Genomic DNA, 11,556 nt, shown 5'->3' with positions numbered 1-11,556 from the left:
CTCCAAAACATTGGTGTTACAAAAAGGCCTCATTTACAGAGGAATCTAATGATGCATCATGAAGCAAGTGTCTCACATCCCATCTACCAAACCATTTTTCTATATCTTGCATCCAATCGAAACACAAAATTTTGCTTTTATGCGTCTTTTGGATCTTTTTGCTTCCCATGCAATTCTAGGAAGTTGATAAGAGGGACTTTTTTAAACCTTAAGCATGTATTCAACAACCCTTTCTATGGCCATAATCTCGATGGGAAGCGATCCCGTCTCAAGGAGGAGGGTGTAGGGCGTTTGTTTCTGGACATTTGTAAGAAAATGTTTTTGGACATTTTCAAACTCTTTACATATAGATTTAGGGATGCCACCACCCCATACTTTCACCCCATAGAGAAGAACCGGTGTCACCAAAGTGTTGAAAAGATATTTCTCAACGACCCAACACTTAATATTTCCAAGATTGCATGTGTTCTCAAATGCATAATATGCTCGTTTACCCGCCTCTAAGCGAGAGAGAGAGAGAGAGATCATAAATACTAAAGCTTCCACTAAAGCTTAAGAGTGTGTCTATCTTCTTATCTTCATCCTTTCTGTATTGTTTGTTGAGTACTTCTAAATAGGTCCTCAAACGTTCTTCCGCGCAAAAACTTTGCCCTATGGAAGGAGATGATGCAAGACGTCTTGATCATTCAAAGACAAGTCGAAGCCATTCGGCATAGCAGAAAGCATGCTACAATGTCAGCCGAAGAGTGGAAATCAATAGATGAAATCGCTCACTCCACCATTCAGATGCATCTAGTCGAAAACGTCTACTTCAGCATGGCAAAAGAGACGATAGCGTTCTCACTGTGGGAGAAACTACAAGTTGTATACGAGAAGAAGTCCTCATCATCAAAACTGATATTGATCAGACAACTATTCAACATGAAGATGAGAGGGACCGATCCAGCTACCTCCCACATCAACACGTTAAGTTCGGTGTTGTTTGAACTCTCCTCTCAAGGGATTAACTTCGTAGAAGAAGTGAAATCCCTTACCCTCTTGTGGAGCTTGTCAACAAATTGGGAGGTATTCGACACGACATTTGCCAATAGCCATTCGATCCTAAATCAAGATGAGACAATTGGCCAAGTCCTTAGTGAGGACATTTAGTGAAAATCGATGAGACTCACCATTGACGAATCAACAAAAGCCCACCACTCAACCGAGTCGGTTGACCGATTAAGTCCATTGAAAGAACAAGTTGACAAAACCGGTCGGAATACCAATCGGTCAAGAAAGAGGGGAGACCGACAACAGTGAAAGTCGAGAACCAGTCGATCAGGCAAATTCTACACCCATTGCAGAAAAGCCGGTCACAATGTTTCCGACTACTGGTCGATTCAGATAATAGAGAGTGGTCGACGCCCTAAGCAAAATCAAGGACAATCCGACTCTAACCACTCTCCAATCGGCAACCATGTCAATGTTCCGACACCTGATCGGGAGAAATCCTCTCCTTAGAGGACTCAATGATCGAAAAAGTCCGCTATAGTGCACAAGATGTTTAATGAAAAGCATAAATACCCGAGAATACACGAGAGAGACACAGAGAGAGAGCAGAACAACATAAACTCAATTCAGAAAATAACACTCTTCCTGTACCTTGTTAACCGTTTCTAGGGGAAACACCTTCGATGAGCTCACAGGCTATCGATATCAAGGGATCGTGTTACGTGGAAGCCTCTTCTACACTGAGAAGACGATAGAAGAACGAGGGGCGTACATGGCGACAACCCGTTAGGCATAAACGTAGCTCGGTTTACAAGTACGGGAAGAATACACAGATACTAGAATAGTAAGAGCGGAACTTATATTAAATGATAAAGCTCACAGTGATTACAGTACACGGCTCTCGGCCGGAAATAGTTCGTGTAGAGCTCGGTGCTACGATATTAATCTCGCTACAAATGATCTAGATCTCCCCCCTTGAGGTAGGCATATCTCGGGTTATATATTTTCCTCTTCAGACAAAGCCAAGGCATTGGCTGATTGTGAGGGCTAAAAACTCGACTATTTCTAGTTTTACCTATTTCCTCACCTACTATTCTACCTATCGGTGAGTTTACATAATGTATTTATATTTCTGGCCTATGGACAACACCTGGCACGCCCGTGGGACAGGACTTTGTCTGTCGGACCCACGGTTCACAATGTGGAGGGATAACCACGAATTGGGCAAAAAACAAAACAAATTACAAAAGCCCGACACATTATGGGCATGAGGATAGAGCGAAATCGAACGACAAAGGCTCTCAGACTCTCCCAATCCAACTATATTTGAAAGGTGTTGAAGCACTTCAACATGGAGAACGTGAAGCCAATACCAACACCACTTCTGACGTCGATCCGACGATCGGACAGAGACAAAGATACCCTACATATCGGTCGTAAGAAGCATCATATATGCGATGGTGGCGACTCGACCCGACCTTGCCTATCCCGTAGGGGTCGTGAGCCGGTACATGTCAAACATAGGACGGAAGTATTGGGAGACATCAAGCACATCCTCAAGTACCTCAGAGGGACTGAAGATGCACAACTGACTTTTGGATCAACAAATCCAACGGAAGTCAAAGGCTATACCAACTGTCAGCCGACTTCTTAGCAACAAGTCGAATCGACCATGACGTGCCGTCCATCTACTACGACTCACAGAGCGCAATACACCTCATCAATAATCGTGTCTATCATGCAAAGACAGATCTTGTAATAAAAAAGAAGCTCAAAGTTCGAAAGATCGACACCAAGGTGAACATCGTCGATTGCTTGACGAAGCTACTCCCAGATCAACACTTCGGAGCACTGAGGACAAAGATGGGACTAGGACAAGTGACTGAGCAAAAAAAACCCGAACAAAGAGCAGAAGGTAAGTCGAAGATCCGATTGATTCAAACAAGCCAATCTAGATGACTAGCCAAATCAGGCTAGATACCAACTATATCTCTACCGACTTGGCTACATGGCGAACAACTTGTAATCATAACTTTAGATTAAAATTGTAATTTAGGTTCATGCAGGAGATAACCCCATACAATTGTCAGTAGAAAGAGTAGTCCTTTTATGGGTAGTTTGTTGGCATAAAATGCCGACTCCTTCCAATTTGTATCATAGTTTCAACACGTCCAAATAGTGAGGGCTTAGTTTGAACACAGAATAGATGTTTAATGAAAAGCATAAATACACGGGAGAGACACAGAGAGAGAGAGAGAGAGAGAGAGAGAGAGAGAGAGAGCAGAGCAACATAAACTCAATTCAGAAAATAACACTCTTTGTGTACCTACAAATGTCCTACACAACACTTTTTATACAAGTCCTTAAGGTTCTTTGGATCCCATAGGTGATAATCGAAGTCCCCATCAGTTCCATAACCGAGAAATATGCATTTTGTTGCATGGGGTGCCAACTTGATGCTTTTCTCCCTGGGGATGACCGCATAGGCTTTGCATCCAAATACACGGAACCTATCATAGGTTGGTTGTTTACCTGACCATAGTGCCTATGGCACTTTGACCTTGATTGCTTTCGACAACGAAAGATTTACTAGGCATACTACCGTCCGCAACGCTTCGGCCCAGAACTCCAGCTTTAGTCCAACTTGTTGAACCATTGTCGTCACCCTCCCCTGGATTGTTCGATTGATCCTTTCTACCACTCTATTTTGCATGGGTGCGTAAGGAACAGTCTTTTGGTGCCGGATCCCTTTGTCAAACAGGTCTTGTTTGATGGCTCCAGAGGTGTATTCTCCTCCGTTGTCGGATGTGAGTGTCTTCACTCTGTATCCCGACCGGTTCTCCACTTCAATTGTCCATCGAGTGAACACCTCGAGCACTTCGTCTTTGGACCTGATGGAGTAGGCACAAACCTTCCGTGTACAGTCATCTACAAAGGTGATGAAGTATCAGTAGCCTCCTAATGATCGCTCTAGCATGGACCCATATATGTGTGTGCATGAGCCCTAAGGGTTGTCGTATTGTCTCGTAGTGGAGAGCATGCGAACTTCGGGTATGTTTCCCGTATCGACAATGCTCATTGAAATGCGTCTTTGCTCAAAGTTTAGGGATGTCGTCGATCGCCATCAACCGATCAAGTTCGACTTGAGACATATGGCCCAATCGATCGAGTCCGGCTTGAGGCATTCACGGCCCCCTTTGGATTGATCACCATTAATGGGTACAAGTTATTGTACTTGTGCCCGCCTCCTATCTTCAGGTTTCCTAGGTTGGTCATCCATACCGACTCACTTCGTTTTGTACCTATCTTCGGCTAACATGCTGATGGAGAGCAAACTCCTTTTTGGATAAGGTACATGCCGCACTCGATGCAAGATGATCATGTTGCCATTTGTCAATATGATGGGAACCTCTCCGGTCCCTTCGATTTTGCATTCCTCCCCATTGCCTAGTCAGACTATGCCGCTGACTTCGGCTGAATAATTCGAGAACCATTCAATGTTGGAGGACACATAAAACATGGCACCGGAGTCCAGTAACCACGTGTGTGCATCTTGTGCACTATAGAGAACTTCTCCGATCACTGAATCCTCTAAGGAGAGAATTTCTCCTTATCGAGTGTCGGCAACATTGATTTGGTTGCCTGTAGGAGAGTGGTTCGAGTCGGGTCTTCCTCGATTCCGCTCGAATCACCGACCACTCTCATTTTTCTTGATTGACTTGTAGTCAAAAACATTGTGGACAGCTTTTCTGCAATGTGTGCATAATTCGCCTGATCGGCCCCTTCTCGACTTTGACCGTTGTCGATCTCCCCTCGTTTTTTATCTATTAGTATTCCAACTGGTTCTGTCGGCTTGCTCTATCATTCGACTCTGTCGGTCGAGTGATGGGCTTCTACCGATTCATTAATGACAAGTCCGATCGATTTTCACCGAATGTCGTCAATGAGGACTTGACCAATCGTCTCATCCAGATTTAGCATCGGTCAACTATTGGCGTATGCCGTGCAGAATACCTCCATTCAATGCTCATATGAGCAACTAACACTAACTCCAAGGAATATGCCTATGTGCTAGGCTCGGATCGTAGGCACCAACAGCCTACCGGTTCTCACTATTCTAGAGTATGACCCGGTTCTAGATTCCGAAAACCGATATATCCGGACACCAATCCGGGTACTTATCCATTCCGGAGACCGATCCAACTCTAGCTTATTTAGCCAATCTGGATCCAGTTGAGCTTGCCCACTCAACACATATATAAATTTACAAGGGGTCATCTATAGATAAAGTTATATATCAGTAAAATTATAAGCAAAACTCTTACACATACACATGCATAATAGAGAATAATATATCTAAATATAACTGTCGGCCGGTCTGGAGGACCCAAGTGTGAAAAAGCTAAAGGACGATTACGGCCCGAATGGAAGACGGGTGGGGGCGGACGAAGAGTAACTAAACGTCACAAAAGATTATTAGTAGTAATGGTTCACGTTCTAAATGTAACCGCCCATGATCCCTATAAAAAGGGGCATGGGGATAATGTAAAGGGTAATTGAATATCACAGTGTACTAGGTTGTGTCTATTAATAGAAATTTAATTTGCTTATATTCTATCTTTGTCTCTGCGTCAACGGTTCCATCAGTGTTGAGCGTCTTTTCAGTGCCATGTGTATCGTGCACGTAACTAGTTCGTTGTAGACGTCTTGAGTTTTAGTCTCCACAGTCACAATAGTTTGATTCATAGCCCACAGGTAATTACACCTATTTGCGCTAAGATAGGGAGCTCACCTATACCACCATCTCTTGACCACAAGAACTTGAGCCAAATAACGTAGGAACGAGTATCCGGCACCGTGTTACCTTGAGCCAGTAACACTTTTGGCACGCCTGGTCAATCTGTGAAGACACAGAGAACAGCAAGGGATGGATGTCATCTAACCGACGCGGAAGCTAAGACGACACTCACCGGGAAGCTACAATAGGGCCAAGGTTCCCCGGTACAAGAAAGTGGGGTTCTCGCCTACCGAGAAATCCCACGAACGATTCACGAACAACAAGAGACTGAAAAAAAGCAAAAGGCATGGTACGAGGAGCAATTGGCGGCAAATGGCAATTGGCAAAGCAAGTACAAGTCCACGTGCAAAAGGAAATGGCACGTATGGAAGAGTTGCACGACAAAGAACTGAAGAACGTGCAAACAAATATGGAGTTAATTGAAGACCGCAACACCGTGCAGTTCGAGCGCACTGCTAGCAAAATTAAGCAACTTGAAGACACCATATAAGAGATGCGGGCCAAAACAAAAATGAGCACAAAGAGGACCGAGATATTGCTCTCACACCGAAAGGAGTCGGCCCTAAAGATCATATCCGACAAGGTGGAACAAGGATGTGAGGCCTGGTCAACACAAGCAGCAAAACTTCATATTTTGCGAGCAAACTAGGAAAACAAGTGGAAGGAAGGCAAGGGATTCTATAAGCTCGATGAGGACAGTATCACAACCATTTCAAAGGGGCTTGTGAATGACTATCGGACCCTAGCCCAACTCCTCTCCACAGAATTAGTAAATATGCTAGAAGAGTTCGGGGACAATCAACTAGAGTTCGCACTAGAACTGGAAGCTTACGAAGCCAAACGAGTGTAGTCGAAGAAAGAGCAAGAAAGAGGTGAGGAACCAAAGCACATCCAACTCCTTGATAGTGACTCATGCGGATAATTCCAAGACATATCTAACACCGCAACCCCCATACCCCCACTAACACTATGGCAACCGAGACCGTCAAACCCTAATATCTCAACTCTTGTATGCGGCTAAACTTATTTGGTAATAAGAAGTGTATTTCTTCATTTTGTCTCCTTTTGTCTATAAATATATTTCTATTGCAAGAGAGATGTGCCCAACAATTGTGGGGCCAATATAAACCATCATGTGGGAATGTCGAGGTGGTCCACCAAAGGCATTCATTCATGGGAAGCCACTTTATAGAACTCCTTAGAGTTCTACTGTGCATAGCTCTTGCACACAAATGGAATCCTTTATGGAGGACATCTTACTTGTTGATCCTTTGTCAAACATCTCTACACCGACATCTACAAGAGACGAGGTTGGCTCTCAACCTTGGGCTCAGATTCTAGCGTAGTGTTCACATATAAAACAAACTCTCTTTTTTCTTCCCATTTACCCCGATGCCCCCTTTCATACCCAACACTTTACAAAGCAACCTTACATTCCCAAAATATTACTAGATTTGAGCAAAATGAACATACATAATCCACAAACACAAGCTCGTCCACATTCACTCACACAAATCTAGCAACCTAAATGCACATATTTTAGACACACAAACTCACTTAACCATATTTTCAAGACAGTGGTGCACATCCCAAATTCAAATATATTTTCAAATCACATTGCATATAGAGCATTGCACACTTTTCATGACATTTAATCATTCTAAAAATTAGCTCTGCACAACTAAATTCTTATAGTATGCTAGGTTCATAATGAACGCAAGGATATAGGCTAGACCCAAATATTTCCAATATTAAATTTGTGACCATATAACTAAAGCTTTTCAACCAAACCACATTGGATTTTCTTCCTACCACTTTCTCACCACACCTTCGATTTGCATATCTTTTCCAATAGACATGATCCCAACCGTAGTACGTAAAATTCGTGTTCGTTTAGCATAACATTCGTTTTCCAACATAGGAAAACGAATGCGAATGTTATTCAAACATTCTTGTGTTTTCTTTTTTCCCCCATTTTTTAATGTTTTCGATTCCATTTTTTAGGCTTATTTACCTCATAATAAATAGTTAATCCAAAAGTATGGTATTTATAATTGAAACATTCGCAAATGCAAATGCACATATGGTATGTATGGTTCATACTATGATCCCAACAATTAGCAATAGTTCATAGGTGGAAACTATGTTGGTATAAAAAATACATTACATAAAAGTAATCATGCAATACAAAACTACAACTCAACCAAATGAAAGAGCTATTGATATCTGTAATATCTGATCGAAATGGTATGTAAAAGAAGACATCATTGTATCCATGATGTGAAATTGTGTAAGAACTATAGCAGTTACATACAATAAACAGAAGCACACCATTAAGGAATCAAATGTGACAGCCGTTAAGATTTAGAAAACGAGGGTACTAACCTGTGCGAAGAGTGTAGCAGTTATAAATTGGTGTAAGAATATCACTTCATAAAAGTACAGAAAAGGCTGATAATATTGTTGGACAAATCAGGGTGCATACCTGCAAAGTAGGGGATATTAACCATATACAACTTATATCCAATATACATACACAAGGACTTGATGAGATGCTATCTAGAAACAAACAAATTTGTTTATAAGCTATCTTGTGATTTTGACATATTATCAAGGGAGGAATTGTTTTCATGGTAATTGAAAGCTTCGTATTCTTCTCCCCAAAATGTTTTTCTATACTCTTTCTTATATTTCAACCAGAGATCCAATTTGCCAAGTTGATGGAGCTCCTTGATAAGAATATTATAAATCAACTTATCACATGCACCAGCTGATTTCACCTCTTCAAATATTTCAACTGCCTCACAGGGCATTCGATGTTTTAAATATGTAACCATTAGCTCAGAACACAACGAGGCGCTGGGATTTATCCCCTCTCTCTTTGCGTCATCAAGCACGATGCGAGCTTGTGCTGTTCGCTTGTTTCTTCCTAAACAATTCAGCATGTCTCTATATAAATACACTTCTGGTTTGTACCAAAGCTCCCTTCTCACAACAACAAATATCTGCAGTTTCAATATCAAATTTGTTAAAGATAATTGAACTTACATACCCAGCTGTTGTATAATCAAGACTCTCTCCAGGAGAGAAATAAACAAGCACAACAGATCAGTCAAGCAGCAATATCTGAGAAATGAAGGTGAAGAAAAACCTAAAAGACCTCATAAAATGGCTGATCTACTACTACGGTGCATTTTTTTAAAGCAAACTGCTTCTCGATTGAAGATATCAGCAATGAGAAACTGCAAGAGAAAAGAGGAAAATACCAATATCCATCTATGGATATAATGATCAAGGTTCCGTCGAAGCAAATGTATCGTTAAAATCCACCCCCAAGGATATTGAGTTTAATCTTTCATTACAAATCTAGTCATATCCTTATCCAATAATCACCAATGTGATACTTGGTTTTAGACACCCAATTAAGCCAAATAACTTTCAGTAATTATACAAAGAACTAGTTCCCATGTGTCAATTTTGTTCTGTCATTGATCCACATTCACCTTCCAAACATCATGTTTCAAAGCCTGACCAAACAGCTGGAGTGCTACAAGACACAAAATTTGAAACTTTAGATAAAGAGTATAAAAACACTCACAACCAAACAGCTGGAGTGCTATTATTCATTGTCAACATCAATCTTACCCAGCATTGGGAACATTTCAGTATTTATTGAATATCGTATTAAAAATGTTTGAATTTGATATAAAAACACTAATTATGGATTTACCTTCCCATTGGTTTACGCTTGGGCTTCCAAGTGAAGCTTCTAAAAATCATACTACTCTATGTAATTCTGAAAATCCTTCCCAAAATTCGTACTACTCTATGTGACTATTTTGTTTGTTAATCCAGGCATGAGATCTGGACACACTCTTCCCTCATAGTTCCATAGTTCCACAGCATTATTTAATTCACTAAATCGATACACGAACTACAAGCCAAAATCATGACTACGTATATGAAACTATGATAAATTGACGGCATGAAGAAAAAGATGAACTTCATTCTATAGGAATTGAAGAGATTTGTGCACTGTCATAGGGTGGGGAGGGGCAAAATAAATTTTCAATCCTATTACATCCCCATTGCAAGCTCACTTGCAACCCCCGAGGAGTTCCAATCTCTTAAAAAAGAAAAAGAGCTAGTTAAGTTGACAAAGATCCGAGATGGAAATTACTACCAAAGAAAAACACAATCGCGATCATTAACCCTTGGATTAAAGGGATCCACGTGCAATCTATAAGACTCTTCAATGTGGCATCTCACATGTAATAATAGGAATTTGCAGAAAAATGATGGAGGAATATAGACTACTAATTTTACCATGAGAGCGAGGTCCACCTTGTCAAGTCGTTGGAGTTCATTGAGGGAGGCAAGAAGGTCGAGCTTCAAGAGGCGCGAGACCTTGGATCGGACGAGGAGATGGAGCTTCCAAGCTGTCTCACCTCCCCTGTCATGTCTGATCAGCTCTCTTACCACCAGCAATGCCTCTTTGCTTCCACCTCTCCCTTTCCACAAGGGGCTTCTCGGAAGCGCCTGCCACTGCCAATGCCACGGCCTCCCTGAACTCTCCTCATCACACAGTTCCCTGGAGCTTCTCCGGAGCCCTATTTCTGCAGCACCCGAATCATGTGTCAAAACGCCTCGTGTAGGCATACCCTGGAGAGATGCTGATGATGATGGCGGCTAGCTGTAGAGACATACCTTGCTCCATCTCCATCTCCAGCTCCAGCTGCTGCTGCTGCTCTGGCTGGAGCAGAGAACAGAGGCCTCCTCCTCTCTGACGATGGCGTGCGAGAGCGGCGCCAGCTTTGCAGATTGTGGTGGTCATGGGTTCAAATCCTGCATTCAGAAAGAGCTTCCTCTGTCTCTCTGTGTCTCTCTTAAGAAGGAAGGAAGGAAGGAAGGAAAGAGGGGACTTATGCGCTTCCAAATACATTCATACATACATACATACATACATACATACATATTGATTGAATTAGGGTTTAGTTAGGGTTTAGGGTTGAAGGGAGGGGAGGTAATCTCGGCAACGGAGGACGGTGTAGGGAAGGGAATAATAATGGCTTCGACAATCAATCGCATGGTGAATTTAATCTACACCGTCGGATCCTTGGTCTACTTAAACCGCCACCCCAAATCGTAAGTAACCCTCCTATTTTTAATTAAGGCTTAACCTTTTCTACCCCCGGCAAACATTCAGATCTTCTTTTCTAGCCTCGTCCATATTTTTTTGCTAACTTGGGCCACACTTTCTGAGACAACCCATATTTTTCCTAACCCCACCAAACAATTCCAGCTACCTGCATCTGAGCTTACAAAAAATCTAATATTCAAGTGCATAGCAAAAATTGAAAAACTTGGAGCACCAAACTTTTCAAAATTGCTATCATGTCAGTTTTAAGTTGTTCTAAATAGTGATGTTCTTATTTACCTGAAGTCTCTGCCACATTAAATAGTACTATAAATCTAATCATGGATACAAATAATTATGCCAGTACATGTTGAGTTAGCCCATCTTGGACTCAAACGAACTCTCAACGAGTTAAAGAAACATTGGCTCATGGATATTCACAATTATTGAATATCAAATTCATATGTAAAAGCTACCATTGATGTGCAATTGCCAATTAATACAAAAGCCTACACAAATGTACAGGTTGGGCACAATTCTAAGAAAATATGTGGCAATGACAGGTAGAAGCATGTAAGACACATGATATTCTTGTCGAAATTCAAATAAAGCATACAACATGGTTGCCGAA

General features: G+C 41.7%; 1 protein-coding gene across 2 annotated transcripts; it reads right to left on the bottom strand.

Moving 5' to 3' along the window:
• Window positions 1–8,348: 8,348 nt before the first annotated feature.
• On the bottom strand, window positions 8,349–10,657 carry LOC147869059 (protein THYLAKOID ASSEMBLY 8-like, chloroplastic). Of its 2 annotated transcripts, none has more exons than XM_087326204.1 (3): window positions 10,496–10,657; window positions 10,133–10,404; window positions 8,349–8,793 (listed from the first exon to the last, which is right to left on the bottom strand). In XM_087326204.1, the coding sequence occupies exons 1-3, from the start codon at window positions 10,620–10,622 to the stop codon at window positions 8,368–8,370; spliced, it is 825 nt and encodes a 274-aa protein (XP_087182330.1). In that variant the 5' UTR covers window positions 10,623–10,657; the 3' UTR covers window positions 8,349–8,367. The 2 variants fall into 2 exon arrangements, with proteins under 2 accessions (XP_087182330.1, XP_087182322.1); XM_087326196.1 differs by having other exon boundaries at window positions 10,115–10,404; window positions 10,496–10,651.
• Window positions 10,658–11,556: the final 899 nt, after the last annotated feature.

The sequence above is a fragment of the Azolla caroliniana genome, unplaced genomic scaffold (assembly GCF_043228905.1).
Source record: "Azolla caroliniana isolate FFs.n. ecotype wild unplaced genomic scaffold, voAzoCaro1.0.p SCAF_1, whole genome shotgun sequence".
In the NCBI taxonomy this organism is placed as follows: Eukaryota; Viridiplantae; Streptophyta; class Polypodiopsida; order Salviniales; family Salviniaceae; genus Azolla; species Azolla caroliniana.
The sequence above is the reverse complement of the archived record's forward strand: the minus strand, read 5'-3'. Positions and strand labels throughout refer to the sequence as shown.